This window comes from Salminus brasiliensis, chromosome 13 (assembly GCF_030463535.1).
Source record: "Salminus brasiliensis chromosome 13, fSalBra1.hap2, whole genome shotgun sequence".
Classification (NCBI taxonomy): domain Eukaryota; kingdom Metazoa; phylum Chordata; class Actinopteri; order Characiformes; family Bryconidae; genus Salminus; species Salminus brasiliensis.
The window spans coordinates 38221659-38244514 of record NC_132890.1 but is presented as its reverse complement, the minus strand read 5'-3'; the positions used below and the strand labels follow the sequence as shown (position 1 = coordinate 38244514).

General features: G+C 44.4%; 1 protein-coding gene across 5 annotated transcripts; it reads left to right on the top strand.

Moving 5' to 3' along the window:
• Positions 1-5: 5 nt before the first annotated feature.
• On the top strand, positions 6-22856 carry spred3 (sprouty related EVH1 domain containing 3). 5 transcript variants are annotated; one of them, XM_072694941.1, is made up of 6 exons: positions 6-83; positions 18981-19146; positions 19352-19520; positions 19735-19796; positions 21582-21746; positions 21868-22856. In XM_072694941.1, exons 2-6 carry the CDS (start codon positions 19003-19005, stop codon positions 22849-22851), a joined length of 1524 nt encoding a protein of 507 aa, XP_072551042.1. In that variant the 5' UTR covers positions 6-83; positions 18981-19002; the 3' UTR covers positions 22852-22856. The 5 variants fall into 5 exon arrangements, with proteins under 5 accessions (XP_072551042.1, XP_072551040.1, XP_072551041.1 ...); XM_072694939.1 differs by lacking the exon at positions 6-83 and adding an exon at positions 11437-11866; XM_072694940.1 differs by lacking the exon at positions 6-83 and adding an exon at positions 11990-12285.

Sequence of the window (22856 nt, the reverse complement as noted above, 5' to 3'; positions counted from 1 at the left end):
GTTTTTTCCTCTGAAATCCAGGAATCGCTGTGCCATCACAAGGAACAAGCTCAGCTCATTTCATGCAGGGAGTTTATTTAGAGGTAAATATTATATCTGGGTTTATTCTTCCCAGAATGAAGTAACTTTCAAAGGCAAAGATCTCTTGCTTCATTCTCTTGCTTCATTCTCTTGCTTCATTCGACAAGCGAGGGAGGCTGCCAGTGCTGCTGTTGTTACCCAGGGTGGTTCACACAGGTGGTTCTGTTTCACATGGAGCCTGAGCAAGAAAAGGACAGTAAGCTCTGTGATCACAGCAGAGCTCAGTGGTGGAAAGGAAAGGAGCTGGCTGTGTTTTGGATCTTCTCTGTACACACATTCTCAATTCGTAGTTTTTAGTTCTGTAGAACTAGTTCAGAATCTGACTCCTGATTGATGTAAATTGACTTATTGTAGTAAAATGGTACAGAAATGTTCAATTAATGATTTTGCTTTTAGTCATTAGTTTGGCATGTAACAGTTCAGTAGAACAGACGCCCCTTCCCTTTCCAAAAACAACAGTGTCCGCAAAGTATCCTGTTTCTGTCACTGGATAAATACTTGAGTAATGGATCTTCAGCTCTCCATTATTGCACTTATAGAATATTTTTCATTTCACTTCACAAATGCGATCATTAGTCATTGCTAATGTACTACCATGTTCAGATTACAGCAGGGCTGGCCAGGGTATGACTTAGAGGACATTTACTTTGGCCTACCACTCAAGCATTAAGTATATATATTTTTCTTTTTATTTTAAACTTAAAGGCAAACGTATTGGGACACACCTGCTCATTCATGGTTTTGTCAGAAATCAAGGGTATTATAAGAGCTGATCCTGCTTCTGTTGGAGTAACTGTCTCTACTGTCTAGAGAAGAAGACTTTCTACTAGATTGTGGAGGAGCATTGTTGTGAGAATTTGATTGCATTCAAACATAAGTGAGGACAGGAAATTGGATGACTACCACCATACCTCATCATCCCCAACTCCACACCTCATCCCAAAAGTACTGGATGGAGCTCCACCACCATCATTCCAGAGAACACAGCTCTTCCACTGCTCCACAGCTCACAGCTTTATACCCCTCTAGCTCACCCCTGGCATTAGGCAGCATGGAGCCATTAGGGTCATGATAATATATTCCAGAAAGTGCTATTCTATTGGCAGTACTTCTCTACAGAGGTTAGACAAGCTGTGTCTAGGACTGTGCAGGACTGCTGAGAAATTGAACCCCAGTCTGCAATGGGCTGGTGATGGTGGTGGTGTTATCCACTATATGAACATTTTACTTTGTTCTCCCAAAACAAGAACTTTGGACACCCCTACATCACAGCAAATCACGGTATGAATGGAGCTCACCAGCGTCTGATGTTCCTGGGAAGTAAAGCGCTGCCTCTGTGAGGGCACCGGGCCTTGCGGGTACACGCCAGATCAGTGGTGAAGGGATGCCAGTGATGGCCAGGACGTGATGAATGCCCAGGAGATGGAGGAGGAGCAGGAGGTGGTGTGTCTTTCTCGGTTCTGACCTGTATTACCTCTGCTTCTGCAGTCATGCTCTTTGTAGTCTCGGCAGCATGATTTCTCTTGGCCTTCGTCTGGGAGCTCAGAGCAGTAAGGATGCTGGTTGTATCTTCAGCTTTGTCTGGCACATCTTCAGATGGTGTTACTCTATTAACGATGTCAGATGCAGTCGAGGAACAGGTAGAAATCAGCACACCCTCAGTTGTACAGTCTTCAGAGACTTTGCTGTCAGGTGTTGTTGAAGGTTTTGCAGATGGGGGTGATTGAACTGCAGAAAACTTGTGAGCTTCGTTTAATTCGGGCTCAAGCGAGTGTTTTAGCTCTGGAAATGATCCTAAATTTGATTTGTGAAGTTGCTGCACATCATTCATCCTCCTGCTTAACTCATCAGTAAGCTGGTCTGGACATTTTGGTGTCTGCTTCTCTGCATCTTTGCTGGTCTCTGTCTGAGTGTTCTTGCACGCTTCCTCCTCGCTCTCCACATGATCAGCAGAGGGTGTAACGTCACCTTCCATCTTTGCTTCTGCTTTGGATTTACTCTTCTGTCTTTTGAGTTTCAGACTCGTCCTTGATGTGAATGAACTGCCAGGAGATGAGCATGAGGAACATGCCAGAGTGCTTCTGCTGGTGGTGCTGATGCTGTTAAATGCCTGACTGGTTGAAACATGCTTGGGGGAAGCGGGCTGTTTAGCAGTGCTGCCTGTACTGCTTGTGGAGTGAACAGGGATGTGACCCTTTGGTAAGAGCTGAGGTCCCTTATGGGATTCCAGCTCTGACGTTGGTAGAACCAGTGAATTTGCAGCGGTGGTTTTGTGCCTTGCAGCTACTGCTGATGTTTCTGGAGTTTTGTAGACAGGTGCCGGTGTGGAGAGACCATTGCCATTTTGAGGTTGTGTTTGATCTTTAACCTTCTTCCTAGCTTTAGCCGGGGTCGGTTTAGTGTCGCTTTTGTTCAGTACTATCTTTATTGGCGTGGTGCTGGGTTTTAGAGTTGGGGCACCTGACTGAACATGCTCTGACTCAGTAGACTCCTTATTATCAGCTTTGCTCATCTTGGCTTTCTGAGCAGTTTGCTTTGCCTTTCCCTCATGGCATGCAGGGCTAACATTCGGAGGGGTGCCCCTGATGGTCTTCTCACAGGGAGGACCATTCAGGACTCTCTGCATCTCTGACTGCATTTGTGTGTCAGACAGAGCTTCTTGTTTCTTGACACATTCAATTCTGTGAAGAAACCCATCAGAGGGATTACATACATGTACATCACACACACACACCCTTTAAAAATGTCTTGAAGTTTTGGAAGGGTTAATAATATATTAAGGGTTATAATATATTGGTTGGAAATTAAGAGTCAGTTGTGATCAGTTCAATTGTTGGTGTTTTTTTACCTGCCAGTGAGCTGCCACACCATGTGGGATACCAGGGTTCGATTCCTGGTCTGGGTGACTATGCTGTGCTACACCAATAAGAGTCCTTGGGCAAGACTCCTAACACTACATTGACCCACCTCTATAATACGAGTAACCTTGTAAGTCAGCTAAATGCCATAAATTTTAATGTATTTTGGTTTAAAATTGAAAGCCAGTTGTGATCACTTCAAATATCTTTTCTTTCACAGCTTTTTCATTCATATTTGGGAAACACACAACTTCACCAATGACGTCAGCAAATGATCACTTATAATAACTTTAATAACTTAAGAAATTAAGATAAAGAAAAGGGTAGCGATGGCATGAGACACAGTATGATAACCATTGCGGAAATGATCACAATTCACAGTATTGCATTATTCTTCCTCTTGTTGTTGTTGTTCTCCTCTGTATTTTTATTATTGACTGATACTTAATAATTAAAAAGCAAATGTACATGGTATGATAACCATCAATTTTTATACCATGCTATACCTAAAACCGGTACACCACTGCAAACGTATTTCACTCTGCTGCCAAAACTACAGACCTCTGAATTCACACAGAAAACCACCCACCTGGAGTCAGTTTGAGTAGGGCTGTTGAGGGGCAACTGGTGCGCATTCACAGAATCTCGAGTTGCTGTTCCTTTCAACGGGGTCTTGGTCTCTTTTGGGGTGTGCTCTGTGTTTTCCAACAGCTGAACTGTCCCAGACAGGGCAGGCTTCTGATATGCTTCCTTTGGTGCAGCTGAGGTTTTCTTGCACAAAGACAAAAGGGGAGGTGTAGGTGGTCTGTACACAGACTGTGGGCTTGCATTAGGAGGACTCTTCAGAAGTGAAGTTGTAAACGAAGAGGAAGCAACAGATGCTGAGGTTTGGTGTGAAGATCTTGGCTTGTTATTGCTTCCAGTATGCTCACAGACTTCTTCTGAGGGAACACTGAACAGTTGCGGGTGGCAGGTCTTTAAGATATTAGAAATTGATGCTGCAGCACAGAGAGGCTGTGGGAGCACACTGTTTTTGACAGGACTGCACACTGATGACTTGGCTGGTTGTAAGGGGCCAAATGTAGACTGGTCCACAACAGGTGAAAACTCAGGGATGCCCGTGGATTTAAAAAGGAGAGAAGATCTTAACCTTACGGTTTTACTCTCAGTGTCTGTCTTTGTCTCTGCCATCTCCTGTCTCCCCTGCTCTCCATTCTCCCTCCCTGGTAAACTTTTCCTCTGCTGCTTGTGCTCAGACTGAGAACTGCCCATCCTACCGCTGCAACTCTGCCCTAAATATAAACAAAACACAAACCGCTGTTAGCAATCAACCCAGCAGAAATGTCATATTCTGAATGGATCACTGTAAATTCCCTTATGACTCAAGTTATAGAACTAAATTTGGAACCACATATCTCTGTATATACACCAGTGACGTGCAGTAGATATTTAAATAATATAAACTACATGATAAATGGTATTTAAGTTAGGTAGTTTCAGTATTAGAGACCAGAGGCGGAGCCAGACTCGCCTACTTATTTGGTAGACCCGCCCCCTTTTCCCAGACTGAGCCGCAGTGTCTCAGACCGTCTTCACTGAGCTTCCAGTGCAGAAGCAGATTAGCAGATTTCCCCCTGGACTCCCAGTCTGTCCGGTAAGTGGACGCTCCAACAGTAGAAGTGCAGCTCATGTACGTTCCTCTACAGCTCAGCTCCTCCATGTACTGAACAGAGAGGATAAATATTGGACCCATTTACAGAACCGTCTAGCTAACTATGTGACCTGAGTAGCAGCCCTCACCGTTAACATATGGAATCTACTTTCAGAATATAAAGTGTGTCAGAGCTGCACAGGAAACAACAATTAAGTTGTTGTACATCTAGTATTATTTAATACTGCTGTGAGATGCTGTAACTTGTTAAATGCATGCGTTCTGTGCCTTACTGTCATAAACTCCATTGTTTTGCTAGTCAGAATGAGATTGGATGCTGAGATTGAAGCACTGACAGGGAGGTAAGGGAGTTGAGCTAGTATAAGCTTGTACACCGAACTACTCACTATATTATTATACATGTATACTTAACAAACAAATGATTCATTAAAAATATGTATTGCACAACACAATATCATAAAAACAGGTCAGCGTAGTTTATCTGTTGACCGGTTGCAAATGCAAATGTCAGATTTATGGTATGTATGGTTAGTCAGATTACTGGTGAGGGATATACAGAAATATGGGCTGGCAGATGGTTTGATTTCATGCTCTCTTGGAAGAGTATTTTTATTATTTTAAGTTTAAAACTAAAGTAGTTTACAAACACATAGCATTGCTGCTGTATTTTGTTGATTTTGATACACTTACAGTAGTTTTAACCTAAATCTAACTAAATCTAATATGAACTGGTGTTGCTGAGGCCAGACCTGGTTTTAAAGGTCTCACGGTGGGTAGACGCTCCAGAGGGTCCTATTCTATTGGCAGTACTTATCTACAGGGACTAGACAAGCTGTGTGTGTGTGTGTGTGTGTGTGTGTGTGCATCAGTGTCAGCAGCAATGGGTGCAGCTGAAAGTAGCTGAATGCGTTCATTAGAAGGGGTGTCCATAAATATTTGGACACATAGCTGGCGAGCTAGCTAGTGTTCTGATTTGTAACGTATTTTTTTATTTCAGACCATTATTATAAAGCTAAAACAACAATAATGAAGTGAAAAATATTTATTTTTAATTATTTTGATGTTTAAAAAACTTATAATACACATAGCTAACCTCGCAAGCTCAGTTTAGCATAGCTAATGGCTAATGCTAAGGCTAATGCTAGCTACTTAGCTAACTGGCGGTAATTGTAAGCGGGTAGCAGCACTCACCTCACCTCGCAGAAGAACTCACTTATATATATAAATAAATATTTAACTCGACATTTTTACATTTTACTAGACGCAGGGTGTTTTTCGCTGATGGTGGGATGAGCTCGTTGTTTATTAGCCGCGGAAATTCGAATAAAAACACCTCCTGTCAGCAGAGTTACCGGTTATAATGACTACACTGCTGCCAGCTTACCCCATTATAACCCAGTACCTATATATCTCATTATAACCCAGTACCTATATACCCCATTATAACCCAGTACCTATATATCTCATTATAACCCAGTAGCTATATACCCCATTATAACCCAGTACCTATATATCTCATTATAACCCAGTAGCTATATATCCCATTATAACCCAGTAGCTATATATCTCATTATAACCCAGTACCTATATATCTCATTATAACCCAGTACCTATATACCCCATTATAACCCAGTACCTATATATCTCATTATAACCCAGTAGCTATATATCTCATTATAACCCAGTACCTATATACCCCATTATAACCCAGTACCTATATATCTCATTATAACCCAGTAGCTATATATCTCATTATAACCCAGTAGCTATATACCCCATTATAACCCAGTACCTATATATCTCATTATAACCCAGTACCTGTATATCTCATTATAACCCAGTACCTATATATCTCATTATAACCCAGTACCTATATATCTCATTATAACCCAGTAGCTATATATCTCATTATAACCCAGTACCTATATATCTCATTATAACCCAGTACCTATATACCCCATTATAACCCAGTACCTATATATCTCATTATAACCCAGTAGCTATATATCTCATTATAACCCAGTAGCTATATACCCCATTATAACCCAGTACCTATATACCCCATTATAACCCAGTACCTATATATCTCATTATAACCCAGTACCTATATACCCCATTATAACCCAGTACCTATATACCCCATTATAACCCAGTACCTATATACCCCATTATAACCCAGTACCTATATACCCCATTATAACCCAGTACCTATATACCCCATTATAACCCAGTAGCTATATATCTCATTATAACCCAGTAGCTATATACCCCATTATAACCCAGTACCTATATACCCCATTATAACCCAGTACCTATATACCCCATTATAACCCAGTACCTATATACCCCATTATAACCCAGTAGCTATATATCTCATTATAACCCAGTAGCTATATACCCCATTATAACCCAGTACCTATATACCCCATTATAACCCAGTACCTATATATCTCATTATAACCCAGTAGCTATATATCTCATTATAACCCAGTACCTATATACCCCATTATAACCCAGTACCTATATACCCCATTATAACCCAGTACCTATATACCCCATTATAACCCAGTACCTATATATCTCATTATAACCCATTAGCTATATACCTCATTATAACCCAGTACCTATATATCTCATTATAACCCAGTACCTATATATCTCATTATAACCCATTAGCTATATACCCCATTATAACCCAGTACCTATATATCTCATTATAACCCAGTAGCTATATATCTCATTATAACCCAGTAGCTATATATCCTATTATAACCCAGTAGCTATATATCTCATTATAACCCAGTAGCTATATATCTCATTATAACCCAGTAGCTATATATCTCATTATAACCCAGTAGCTATATATCTCATTATAACCCAGTAGCTATATACCCCATTATAACCCAGTACCTATATACCCCATTATAACCCAGTACCTATATATCTCATTATAACCCATTAGCTATATACCTCATTATAACCCAGTACCTATATATCTCATTATAACCCAGTAGCTATATATCTCATTATAACCCAGTACCTATATACCCCATTATAACCCAGTACCTATATACCCCATTATAACCCAGTACCTATATACCCCATTATAACCCAGTAGCTATATATCTCATTATAACCCAGTAGCTATATATCTCATTATAACCCAGTAGCTATATACCCCATTATAACCCAGTACCTATATACCCCATTATAACCCAGTACCTATATACCCCATTATAACCCAGTACCTATATATCTCATTATAACCCAGTAGCTATATATCTCATTATAACCCAGTAGCTATATATCCCATTAGCTATATACCTCATTATAACCCAGTAGCTATATATCTCATTATAACCCAGTAGCTATATATCTCATTATAACCCAGTACCTATATATCTCATTATAACCCAGTAGCTATATATCTCATTATAACCCAGTAGCTATATATCTCATTATAACCCAGTAGCTATATATCTCATTATAACCCAGTAGCTATATATCTCATTATAACCCAGTAGCTATATATCCCATTAGCTATATACCTCATTATAACCCAGTAGCTATATATTTCATTATAACCCAGTAGCTATATATCTCATTATAACCCAGTACCTATATATCTCATTATAACCCAGTAGCTATATATCTCATTATAACCCAGTAGCTATATATCTCATTATAACCCAGTAGCTATATATCTCATTATAACCCAGTAGCTATATATCTCATTATAACCCAGTACCTATATATCTCATTATAACCCAGTAGCTATATATCCCATTATAACCTAGTAGCTATATATCTCATTATAACCCAGTAGCTATATATCTCATTATAACCCAGTAGCTATATATCTCATTATAACCCAGTACCTATATATCTCATTATAACCCAGTAGCTATATATCTCATTATAACCCAGTACCTATATATCTCATTATAACCCATTAGCTATATATCTCATTATAACCCAGTACCTATATATCTCATTATAACCCAGTAGCTATATATCCCATTATAACCCAGTACCTATATATCTCATTATAACCCAGTAGCTATATATCTCATTATAACCCAGTAGCTATATATCTCATTATAACCCAGTACCTATATATCTCATTATAACCCAGTAGCTATATATCTCATTATAACCCAGTAGCTATATATCTCATTATAACCCAGTAGCTATATATCCCATTATAACCCAGTAGCTATATATCTCATTATAACCCAGTACCTATATACCCCATTATAACCCAGTAGCTATATATCTCATTATAACCCAGTAGCTATATATCTCATTATAACCCAGTACCTATATATCTCATTATAACCCAGTAGCTATATATCCTATTATAACCCAGTAGCTATATATCTCATTATAACCCAGTAGCTATATATCTCATTATAACCCAGTAGCTATATATCTCATTATAACCCAGTAGCTATATATCTCATTATAACCCAGTAGCTATATATCTCATTATAACCCAGTAGCTATATATCTCATTATAACCCAGTAGCTATATATCTCATTATAACCCAGTAGCTATATACCCCATTATAACCCAGTAGCTATATATCTCATTATAACCCAGTAGCTATATATCTCATTATAACCCAGTAGCTATATACCCCATTATAACCCAGTACCTATATATCTCATTATAACCCAGTACCTGTATATCTCATTATAACCCAGTACCTATATATCTCATTATAACCCAGTAGCTATATATCTCATTATAACCCAGTAGCTATATATCTCATTATAACCCAGTAGCTATATATCTCATTATAACCCAGTAGCTATATATCTCATTATAACCCAGTAGCTATATATCTCATTATAACCCAGTACCTATATATCTCATTATAACCCAGTAGCTATATATCTCATTATAACCCAGTAGCTATATATCTCATTATAACCCAGTAGCTATATACCCCATTATAACCCAGTACCTATATATCTCATTATAACCCAGTACCTGTATATCTCATTATAACCCAGTACCTATATATCTCATTATAACCCAGTACCTATATATCTCATTATAACCCAGTAGCTATATATCTCATTATAACCCAGTACCTATATATCTCATTATAACCCAGTACCTATATACCCCATTATAACCCAGTACCTATATATCTCATTATAACCCATTAGCTATATATCTCATTATAACCCAGTACCTATATATCTCATTATAACCCAGTACCTGTATATCTCATTATAACCCAGTACCTATATATCTCATTATAACCCAGTAGCTATATATCTCATTATAACCCAGTACCTATATATCTCATTATAACCCAGTACCTGTATATCTCATTATAACCCAGTACCTATATATCTCATTATAACCCAGTACCTGTATATCTCATTATAACCCAGTACCTATATATCTCATTATAACCCAGTACCTATATATCTCATTATAACCCAGTAGCTATATATCTCATTATAACCCAGTAGCTATATATCTCATTATAACCCAGTAGCTATATATCCCATTATAACCCAGTAGCTATATATCTCATTATAACCCAGTAGCTATATATCTCATTATAACCCAGTAGCTATATATCTCATTATAACCTGTGTGTTAAGGTGTTTATGAACTACACCTCGATCAGCCTTAACATTACACCTGACAGGTGAGGTGAAACACACTGATTACCCTCCACATGTAGATCATCTGCAGTGGCTGGGTGGGTTTATTAACCAGTCAGTTTTGATGGCGATGAAAAAATAAACTGTGATGTGCTCGACGACTGGGTCAGAACATCTCCAAAACAGTAGCTAGCTAGTCAGGTCTGGTGGGGTGTTCCCGGTACGCAGTGGTCAGTACCTAGCTACCAAAAGAACTGCAATACAGGCCAGTGTGATGCTCCTGGAGGTCCCAGCTCAGGACGTGGCCACGGGATCTGTTGCTAATGCCATGCCTCGACGGGTCAGCTCTGTTGTGGAGGCAGGTGGTATTAATGTTATGGCTGACTGGTGTATATTACTGAAAAGGCTTTTTTGTTTTGACTCGTAACCATTTCTGGTGATAAATAAATACATATGCTTGGACAGTTTTAGAGGCTTCTGTAAAGGTTCTGATCCAGTAGTGTTAGATATATTACACAGGCCTGTGGTCGCGGCTGATGGAATACAATATCAAATGTCAAATATTCTCTCTTTTAAAATAATAAAGTGGTGAAAACTCGTGTCCAGGCTAATCACCAGGTGTGTTGTTCAGTGTGGGGGCCGCTGTGCTGTGCGGCGGCTGTTTATCAATGGCAGGCTGTTCGCTGTGACTCGCAGTGAACATGAATGGGGAGCGGAGATGAATGGAGGAGGCAGCAAACCGGCAACCCGCCACTGGAGCTGTCCGGGGTGCTGAACGGCCCCTCCGCGCGGCTCTATAGGCGCTCTATAGGCGGCGGGCCTTCTCTGCCTGTACTCACACTGGAATGGTTCGCATCTTTACCTAGAACCTGTGTGCGTGTGTGTGTGTGTGTGTGTGTGTGTGTGTGTGTGTCCAGCGTTTCCTCACGAACGGTGAAAGCCCTGCCCACTGCCAGCGTTCCTCGCGGCTGGAGCGGAGACGCGCCCGGTCTCTAATCCGCCCGGTTGGATGATGGGATTATCAGAAGCGCGAGGCGAGGCGAGCCCGAGCGCGCGGGGCTGAAGGGAGCGCGGCAGGTGGAGTAAGGAAGTGGGGAAGAAAAGCGAGGAGGAAGTGATTGAGAGAGAGAGAGAGGGAGGAGGGAGGAGGTGGGGGGCGGGGTGGGGGGCTGTGAGGGAGGGAGGGAGGGAGGGAGGATGCTGCTGCCGCTGCTGCCAGCGGAAAATGGCCGCTGCAACCTCGAGCCCATCCTGATGATACAGCGACTCGCCAGAAAGCTGGACGGGAAGAAAGACAAGACAATGAGAGCAGCGAGCGGAGCGCGCGACTCACACAGACAGTGAGAGTGGGAGAGAGAGAGAGTGTGTGTGTGTGTGTGAGTGTGTGTGTGCGGGGGTGCGCGCGCGCGCGCGCATGTGTGTGTATACGTATGTGTGTGTTTGAGTGAGTGAGCGAGCGCGCGCGCGCGCGTGCGTGTGCGTGCGTGCGTGCGTGCGTGCGTGTGTGTGTGTGTGTGTGTGTGTGTGTGTGTGTGTTCTGGCGAGAAGGGAAATATAAAAAAAGAAGCCTGGAGACCGGGGGGCAGCCAGCTCCGAGCGGCCAGCAGCACCGAGCCATGGAGGGCGAGTAAGTCCTTACGTTTGCTTCATATGTGTGTGTGTGTGTGTGTGTGTGAGTGTGTGTGAGTGAGTGTGTGAGAGTGTGTGAGTGTGTGTGAGTGTGTGTGAGTGAGTGTGTGTGTTTGGGTGGTCAGGCTGTGGAAGGGGGTCGTGCGCTGCCTCTAATGGACGGACTGACTGTAGGACTGCAGGCGAGCACCGAAGGCTCCTACAACTGATCCACTAGCTGCTGTAGAAAAGCACCATTACGAGCTGTTAGCTATCAACAGTGTGCAGCCCGCTCCGCCCGCTCCACCCGCTCCACCCGCTCCGCCTGCCCGCCTGCCCGAGAAGGACACGGAGCGGAACCACCATCAGACTGATCCGACACCAGCGCAGCTCGCGCGCGGATCTTCATCAATGCCGTATCAAAGACGAAGAGGCTGTGTCAGTGTGTGTGTGTGTGTGTGTGTGTGTGTGTGTGTGTGTGTAGGTGTATATGTGCGTTTAAAGGCTGCGTTCCGAATACGCAGAGAGAAACGGAGCCGTCTCGAGCGAATATGTCAGGGAATGTGAATGGGGGGGGGGGGGGGGGGGGGGGGTCAAATTGAACCAAAATACGCTGTTATTTATTTTTTGTTGTTGTTTTTTAATCGCTCACCGTCGCCGTTACCGACCCGTTTGCTGCGCGAGGCTAATGCAAAAATGCGTAGGAGAGGCGCGCGAGATTTTTTGGGGGGTTGTTTTTTTTTTTGTTTTTTTTATCAACGCGTCTCGAGTTTCATTATGATTTTTAAAGCCTAACTTTATGAATGAAATGTGATTTTTTTTCCTCCCTCACCCTCTCTTCCTCACCCCCTCCTCTTCTTCCTTTTCTCATGGCGCTCCCCTCCCTCCCTCGCTCCCTCCCTCGCTCCCTCCCTCCCTCCCTCGCTCCCTCCCTCGCTCCCTCGCTCCCTCCCTCGCTCCCTCGCTCCCTCCTTGCACCCACTCATCTCTTTTCTCTTCCTCACACGGTCTCGCTACTTTCTCTCTCTCCCTATATATATATATATGTATATATAGGTGTGTGTGTGTGTGTGTGTGTGTGTGTGTGTGTGTGGCCTCGCGGACACAGAGCACCCGTGTGTTTGAGTCGGACACTTTCTTATTGAATTTCATTCATAAAACAAGCGGCGAGTGCGGATGTGAGCGCGCGCTGTGATGAGAGGCGGGCGGGGAGAGAGAGTGAGGTGGAGGTAGAGTGAGAGAGAGTGAGAGAGAGTGAGAGAGAGTGAGAGAGAGAGGGTGAGGACGCTAGCTATGTATGTATGTATCACAGTCCGCTAGCACAGGAGGACGCGGAGAAGGAGGAGGTGCAGTCCGGCTCCTCCATCGTTGGAGCTCCGTGGCTCGGATAGACACCTCGCTGGGATATCTGGGAGAGGAGCGCTCTCAGCAGCTTACACCCCTTCTCCCCTATGTACACCACCATCACCACCACCATTACAACCCTGAGAAATGGTCAATTCAGGTCCGGAATGTGGAAATCCACTCCGGGATTTCGCTCCAACTGCCAGGACAGCTCTGCTGCAGCTACTCTAACCCTGGCAGTTGGAGCGAAATCCCGGAGTGGATTTCCACATTCCGGACTACGGCTAAGCTAACCTGCAGTTGTAGCAAAATCTGGGGCGGATTTTTACTGGATTTCCCATCTCCACCACCCTCCTGCCGTCCCCACGACCCCCCAACACCCCCTTTCCCTCTTGCCCTTCACTTAATCTCCCCGTAAAAACGCCACGGCAGCTGGACACCAGTTAGTCCGCGAGATTACGTTTACCTCGGCCACGTGACCGTCCATTAAAGCCCCGCGCCGCTTCCTGTCATTGATATAATCGTGCCTCAGCACCGGGGAAGCTGATGGCGGAACCGACACGAGCGCTCGGACGATCGGTCAGCAGCAGACACGCGCCTGCTCACCTTCACTGGAGCAGAGGGGAACGGTGTGCAGGGCGGACAGTGTTCACAGCGTTATTATAGTATAGGGATATTGGAAATCAATCAATATCAGTATCGATTCCTGATTGCTTTTAAAATGATGATTGGCTTTAAACTGGTGATTAGATTTGAGGCTTATTTGGTTATGGATGTGTTTATTGTTTAGGTGGTGCTGGACTGCTGCACAAGCAGAGTGATGAAATACACTATATGTCCAAATGTTTGTGGACACCCCTTCTGATAAATCGCTGACATAGATACAAACATGGATGAAGCTATTGGCTCCATGCTGCCTAATAATGCCAGGCGTGGGCTAGAGGGGTATGAAGCCCCCCAGCATTGAGAAGCTGTGGAGCAGTGGAGGAGCTGTGTTCTCTGGAATGATGGTGGTGGAGCTCCATCCAGTACTTTTGGGATGAATTGGGGATGATGAGTTGGGGTGGTGATCATCATCCAACCTGACCTTACTAACACTCCAGAATCTAGTAGAAAGTCTTCTTCTCTGGACAGTAGAGACAGTTACTCCAACAGAAGCAGGATCAGCTCTTTAATACCCTTGATTTCAGAACCAACAGTGAATGAGCAGGTGTCCCAATACTTTTGTCCATTTCACTTATTTGGAGATAAATGGTGAAGATACATAAATCTAGTTTAGTTGAAGGTTCAGGGCGGTTTCATCAAAATAACCCCCATACACACAGACACACACCTGCTGTTAGTCCACCATTTGTCCAAAAGTTTGTAGACACCTCCTCCTGAAATCAAACTATATTACTAGTATTAATAGGGAGGTTGACCTTTAGTATGAGTCTCTGGATGATGCTTTACACTAACTACACTGCTAAAATGGGTTCCTCTTCTGTAAAGGCAGTGGTTCTATGTGGAACCATGACAGTTCAGTGGTTCTTTGCCTGGTTAAATGTTTCTTCATATACAAGTAAAACGTGTGTAGACGTTGTGTTATATAGAACCTTTAAAATGGTTCTATATTGCACTGAAAAGGGTTCTCTTTTCCTAGGAGTGTACTTCAACACCAAAAACCAGTCAGGTGTTATTTATACCAGTAAAACCAGTCGATGACGGAACGCGGTATCAATCCAAATTCTGCCAGATCGAAGGTTTTTAGTTTTTATGCAGCTGATCATCCAGACTCGCCTCCATCTACAGGTTTATTATCAGTAGTGCTGAAGACCATTGAGCTACAGTCATGGCCAAAGTATTGGCACCCCTGCACTTCTTTCAGAAGATGCACTTCCCAGATTGTTGCAGAACCGCTTTGATATTCGCACTTATTTATTATTATTTATTTTCTTTGCTTTGGAACAACACAAATAAACAGAAAACGATCAGATCTGATCATCCCACACCGAACTCCAGAAATTGACTGGACAAAATGATTGACACCCTCAACTTATTTAATAACAATAACATTTGGAAGCACATCTTTTAGAAATAATAGCTGAAATCAGTCCCTTCCTGTATCCGTGAATGAGGTTCTTACACCTCTTTGCTGGAATTCCGGACCACTCTTTGTTTACCACCTGCTCCAGGTCTCTCAGACTCACACCTGCTCACTTCATGGGACTGGTATCTGGATGATACCCAGATGAGATTTTAGCCCCATGTGTTTACACTGGGTAGTCAAGTGCGTCTCTGGTTAGTCAGACTGAAATCCTGTTGCTGTGTGGGATGGAATATGCCAATCTGCTCATTACACAGCAATTAATACCAGTGTTTGGGTTGTACTGGGAGGAGTTTTGATTGTACTGGGAGGAGCTTGTTGTACAGGGAGGAATTCTGGTAGTACTGGGAGGGGTTTTGGGTTTTACTGGGAGGGGTTTTGGGTTGTGGAATGTGTCTTGGAGAGGTGAGTGTGTTTCCGCTGCTGTACCGTGGCTGAGATGAGTCTCAGACCTCCTCCTGGACTGGTCTGAGTGATGGGATTAGTATCTGGTTGAGTTTACCCCTGCTGTTTTATGTGGTTTGGCCTAATCCAGATAAAATCCTGATACTCAAGACTCAAGAAGAGACCAGGTGTAAACGGGGTCTCACATTTGAAGGATGCCTTCTCCCAAATGCTGCTTTAGGATCTCTTCGTGATGTTCTATAGGATTTAGATCTTGGCTCATTGTTGGTCACTTGAGACCGATTCTGTGTGCTTTTTGGAGTATGCATTGGGTCATATCCTGCTGGAAGACCTTCAAACACTGGGCCCTATATTATGTTCCTTCTCCATGTTTGACCATAGTGACCGTGTTCTTTTCTTTGAAGGCCTCACTTCACTTTCTGTAAATGGTACAATGATGTACAATGATCTATTTAGGTCTCAGCTGTCCGCTGGACATTCTCCCAGATGACATTCTCCTCACACTGACTGCAGGGCAGCTTGATTCTGGAAGCTGACGGAGGTTCTTTTGCCACCATTCCAACAATCCTTGGCTTTAATCTTCCATCAGTTCCTCTCCTCCGTCCACGTCCAAAGAGGTTAGCTTTGGTCTGTAAACGTCTTATTGACGTCGCTCACAGTGGACACAGGAACATTAAGACCTCTGGAGATGGACTTGTAGCTTCGAGAGGGTCCATACTTTCCCACAGTTGTGGATCTCAGACAGTTCTCGGACAGTTCTCTGCTCTCCTCTCTTTCCTCCATGCTCAGTGCGGTACACAGACACACAGACTGAGGCAGCTTTCCTCCATTAAACTGGTGGAAGGAGGGATTTCTATACTGCAGCACCTGTTACTCTCCACTCATACAGAGTAAAGAAGCACCACACCACTGACCCCCACTTCTCTCCCACAGTTCTGACAAGGAGCCAATCATTTAGTCCAGTCCAGTTCTGGAGTTCTGTGTGGATCAGATCTGATTTTGAATTAGAATTCTGAATTTATTCCATTTTCTACCCAATATGGAAGACCATTACTCAATCCCTGTTCATGTGAACCCGCACTATCACTAGCAATGCCCCAAACACTGGGAGGGTTAAGACAGCTAGGTAGCCAGCACGCTCAGCTCCAGCTCCGATACTACAGGTGACAGTGAGTGAGCAGTTGTGCTCCCTCTGACTCTGGAAGCTAATGGCAAGCAGAATGATCTTAGATTTAAACCAGCGATCCTCGGATCAAGTCCACTGGACCTTAGTCCACTGAACCACTCACTGGGCCTGATTTGATACAGTCAGTGTCTGACCGAAAGACTCTGGTGGATCTGGAGCAGGAGGGGAACGTAGTTATTATTGTGGATGGATATCTGTGAATGTGCAAAATTTTAACTGTAGTTGTTTGTTTGAAGGGAAAGGAGATGGAAGGCCACTAACTACATACTTAGTGACCAGTTTTTTTAAATGCTGTAGCCAGGGATAATAAGAAATGTCCACCATGCTTCTCCATAAAGCTAATCCATGTGTATGCAGTCCCAGTTCCTACATTTAATAAATGTTAGTATGAGATGCACCAATATGGGAATTGTGGGATGATTTAGGTATTGATAATACAAATCAATCCCAATTCCAAATACACAAACGTTTAGCAAATGTAGAAATTGTGACTGTACAGAACATTATACACTACATAGACAAAAGTATTGGGACACCTGCTCATTCACTGTTTCTTCTGAAATTAAGGGTAATAATGAGCTGATCCTGTTTTTGTTGGAGTAACTGTCTCTACTGTCCAGAGAAAAAGACATTCTTCTAGATTCTGGAGGAGCATTGCTGTGAGGATTTGATTGCATTCAATGTAAAGCGTGATAGTGAGGTCAGGATGTTGGATGATGATCACCACCCCACCTAATCATCCCCCTAATCATTCCCACCTCACCCCAAGAGCTCCTCCACCATCATTCCAGAGAACACAGCTCTTCCACTGCTCCACAGCTCAATGCTGGGGGGCTTTATACCCCTCTAGCCCACGCCAGATTTGAGTCACTTCACCCTGGTAATGTGAACGGAGCTTTAGGTTTAGGATGCAGTGTCTCCAGGTATTTTGCACCGGTTTGCACATTTTTGTAAAGACCCATGAGAGTGAGAGAACCCCTCTAAAACACAACACTACAACACATCTGAGCTTATGTCTGTTTTAAATAATACATAACACACTTCGCTTAAAATTGCAATATGAATGGATGCAATAATTGTAATCACAAGAACTGCAATTTAAATTAGCCAATAGACTTTCTTTTTTTGACAAGAAAAAAAAACAAAAAGTACAAATGAGCATCCTGAACTTCCAGCTGATGACCAGTCAGAAGCCCCTAATCATGCATATGCTGAGTGTGACAAGGAGACATAACTATTACTTAATCTCTGCATGTAGAAGTAGGTATATACATAAATTTGATAGATATGTGATCCATTAATACAGGATTGGAATTTACATAATTAAATAAGCCATTACAGAAAAATCACAATTAGATTATTTCCCCACTTTCTGATGGATTACACTTCAGTTCTAAAGGAAGGTGCATTTAACAGTGTACATGTGAGTGAATGTGTGTTTAGAGGTGGGTGCATAAAGGTGTGTGTGTGTTGTGGCTTGTCTTCCTGATACACTGAGTCAATTTGTATTTTTTCTGACATCTGATAAGTTTGGAATGGACGAAAAAGGAACCTGTAGTGGCACCATTAAATAATCCACAAAATGTCCAGATATTTATGGACACCTCTTCTAATTAATGCATTGCAAAGTTGCACCTATTGCTACCATACTTCCAATAGAATAGGACTCTCTGGAGCAGATTAATATCATGACCCTATTGGCTCCATGCTGCCTAATGCCAGGCGTAGGCTAGAGGGGTATAAAGCCCCCCAGCATTGAGGAGCTGTGTAGCAGTGGAAGAACTGTGTTCTCTGGAATGATGGAGGTGGAGCTCCATCCAGTACTTTTGGGATGAGGTGGGGATGATGATGTGGAGTGGTGATCATCCTCCAACATCCTGACCTCACTAACTCACTAATACTGCTGTTGCTGAATAACAATGCTCCTCCAAAATCTAGTAGAAAGTTTTTTCCCTGGACAGTAGAGACAGGTGTCCCAATACTTTTGTCAACACAGGGTATGTGTCATACCATAACACACTTTAGAATGAAGCTTATGCAGAAGGCCAAGTGTGTGTTTGTGTTTTTCATGATCAATCAGACTGTGCGCTCACACCATGTATCTCCCCACAGTGTGCGTGTCCGAGCAGTGGTGATGACACGTGACGACTCTAGCGGCGGCTGGGTGCCCCTTGGAGGGGGTGGCCTCAGTCACGTTATCATCTGCAAGGGGCGGAGCTCCGAAGGCCGAGGACGGAGGGAGTACGTCATACGAGGAGAGCGACTGCGCGATCGAGCAGTGAGTGTGTGCGTGTGTGTTCATGCCTGTCTCTGACCGTCCCGCCATTTCCTCGAAACCCTGCTAAGGGCGCTGACCTGTGCCCTCTCTGAGCCGGCAGCTTTGGAGGATCTGTGGTGCCATGCTTCCGGCCCCCCTTACAACCCCCTTGACCCCCACCCCACCCAATTCATGGACCCAGACTTACCCATGTCTCTCTATGCAGCCCGTGCTCGAATGCACCGTTCAGAAGGGTTTGGTCTACAACAAGGTGAACCCCATCTTCCATCACTGGCGTGTGGAGGAGAGAAAGTTTGGCCTGACCTTCCAGAGTCCAGCTGATGCCATCTCGTTTGAGAAGGGCCTCCAAAGTGTCCTTGACAAGCTGGACAGAGGTACTGCAGGAGCCTGGAGCCATAAGATAGGATACAATTAAGGACTCATACTCTGGTTGTGTCTTAGAATTGAACTGAGGTAGTTCATCATATGGGTGTTTTACATGCATACAGTTCTTATACAGGACTGAAGATGTGTATTTTATTTAGACACAGTTTTTCACAAGAGAAAATCAGATTTTCTTCTTATTTCTCCATCAATTCTGTCTTGAAGGATCTGACTCGCCTTCTTCCTCCACGCCAGAAGAGGGAGACACTGAAGATGATGGTCAAGCAGTGAGTCTTTTTCATCACCTCATCATTTCTTTCACAAATATATCATCTAACCCAGGCGTCCATTCCAGGGCAAACACCAAGATCTGACTCGCTCCCTCTGCTTTTCTCCATTTATCATCTTCATGATTCAGAAATAGACGACCTGCTTTTAATTCTGTGATTGTCTAATGATTTCTGTCCATCATTACCAGAACTGTAGCTTAACATTACTCTGAATTTAAAGATTTTTGGATAATGTTAATATCAAAATATTTAGAATTAGAATTGTATTCATTCTATTTATTACAACAATTATAAGTAAATAAATATAAATGGACAAAAGTACTGGGACACATTGACCTACAGGAGCTTTTCTACCATCCCATTCTAAACCCATAGTCATTAATAAGGAGCTGGTCCTCCTCTGCAGCTCTACCAGCAGCAGCAGTTGGAGGCTTTTCTGCACTTTGCTCTGAGCTCAGCACTCGGCCCTGACCCCGCTCTGTAACTTTACGTGGTCTGACAGACACTCGGTGGCTGAGCTGCTCTCTGTGAGCTGTTCCTCCTAAACTCTTCCACTGTTCAATAATAACACCACTCACAGCTGATGGAGGAAGATCTAGGAGGGAGGAAATTTCACCAGCTGACTTAACAGATGTAGTGACTTAGGTTAGGAGGTTAGGAGGCTTTCAACTGTTTTTCCTGGCAGATTTGCTCCAGGTGTCTTTGTTATCACTGATGCAGGTCGTACTGTAGCCTCCTGCACTGTGAGCTATGCATTCATTCCCACAGAGTTGGTCAGTTGTATTCAGAGCTGTTGATATTGATGACCAGTGAACCTTTACTCCAGTCTCAGCCACTAAACTCTGTAGCTTATCTCACAAGTCCCCTTCTCCTCTCTGATGCTGAGTTTTGAGGGATGGCCCTGTCTAGGCAGTGTCTAGGCAGTGTCTGGGTGTGGCAGCTTTCCCTTTCTCACAGCTGATCCAACAGGGCACACTGGGAAATCCAAACATCTGTCTGTCATCCGCCAGCAGCCACTTCATGTGTTAGTCATTTCTTTATGTGGTCGGACATTTACACTCTCTTCCAACATGGCAGTGTTGGGCTTTCAGTGATTTATTTGAACTGTATGTACAACATATGTACAACATACATCGATCAGCCATAACAGTAGTACCACCTGCCTGCGACTGAGTAGGTCACCCTTGTGCTGCCACACCAGACCAGAGGTATGGACTTCACAAGACCTCTGAAGGTGTCCTGTGGTATAAAAAGACTAACGTTAGCAGCAGATCCTTAGTCTTACAGTCCTCATGATCAGGGAGCTTGGGGGATCAAGCCATGACCTTGACACCGGTTCAGCATTTTACATATTTAAAAAAAAATCACAAGACCTGCTTGTTGATGTTTTGGAGATGTTCTGACCCAGTCATTGTCTAGAATATCACAGTTTGGTTCTTGTCAAAATTCAGATTCTTACGCTTGTCCATGTTTTCTGCTTCATCACCTTCATCACCTTCAAGACCTGACTGTTCACTCACTGCCCAATAGATCCACCCCCTGACAGACAGGAGACACTGTAGATGAAGATCAGCAGTGTTCTTCACTTCGCCTGTCAGTGGTGCTAATGTTATGGCTGATCGGTGTATAGGTGTAGTACAGCTACAGTATTTAGACTAAGTCTTAGTCTATCAGCACTGCGCTAATATTAGCATTTCTGTGGTTAGTCTGTTATGTGAGGGTACCTTGTTAGCATGAGCACTAGCCGGTTCTGCATGTTTGATGACTTGCAGTCTGTCACAGTCTCACACAGGCAGTGAGTCGTCCTCCAACAGCAGGAAGGAGATGTTGCCCAAGCCCATCACCATAGTGACCAGCGAATCCTCCTCCACCTGCTTTGTGCGCTCTGCAGCAGAAGAGTTTGGGTACGGGGCGGGGCATGCTGTCACTACTCAGACCCCTGCCCAGGTAATGCCCCCCTCACCTGTCCTGATCAGGTTTAATGGTAGCTGCAGCTATTAAAGACTTGACCTGTGTGGACCTTTGTCCTTTGTCATGATATGTTCTTCTGTCATCTGCTTTTGTCCAGGTCCACACGCGGCCTGCCCAGCACCAGCTCTCTCAAGTGACGGCTGTGTTGAATCCTCCGGCCCCTCCTCCCCCTCCACCTGCTCCCCCCACCCCTCCACTGGCACCCCCAGCCTCCTCTCCCCTGTCACCTCTGTCCCCTACCATATCCTTGCTGGAGGAAGGCGACCTGCACAGTCTTGATCCTTGCAAGGACTTGTGGGGCTCCCGGGGTTATGAGGACTACCGGCGGGCCGGAGCAACGCGGACCAAGGTGGGGGGGCTGACAGGGGGTGTGGTGGTGGGAGGTGGGCCTGACAAGTCGGAGCTATGCGTGGTGCGCTTCGAGAAGGAGCTGGCGGGCGTGGGAATCACAGGCTGCGAGGTCACCGTCATGCTGGACACCAAAGGTTCTCAGCACCACTCTTCTCCTACCTGCATGCCTAACGCCGTGCCGGGCTCATCCTCTGCCGGCGGTTCGCCCCAGGAGACGGGCAAGGGCTCACCTTCGCCGTGCTGCATCCATACCTCGCTCGCCACGCCCCGCTCTCGGACTCGCAAGAGAGGGGGTGGCGGGGCTGCCGGCGGGGGTGGAGACGCCATCTCGCCCGACGACGACAGCCCGTGTCCGCAGGGCTCGTCCTCTTGCTCGTCCCGCTGCGTTTACTGCCGCTCGGTCTTCAGCGCCTCTGAGAACGGGCGCGGACGCTGCCGGGACGCTCCGGACCCCGCCCTGCACTGCCTGCGCCAGTGGACATGCGTGTGGTGCGCCGAGAGCCTGCTCTACCACTGCATGTCGGACTCGGAGGGTGAGTTCTGGGAGCCATGCTCGTGCGAGGACTCGCTGGGCCACCGGCCGCACCCGCTCTGCTGCGCCCGCTGGATGGCGCTGCTGGCGCTGTCGCTCTTTGTGCCCTGCATGTGCTGCTACCTGCCCCTGCGCGCGTGCCTGCGCTGCGGGGAGAGATGCGGCTGCTGTGGCGGAAAGCACAAGGCCGTGCGGTGAGACCT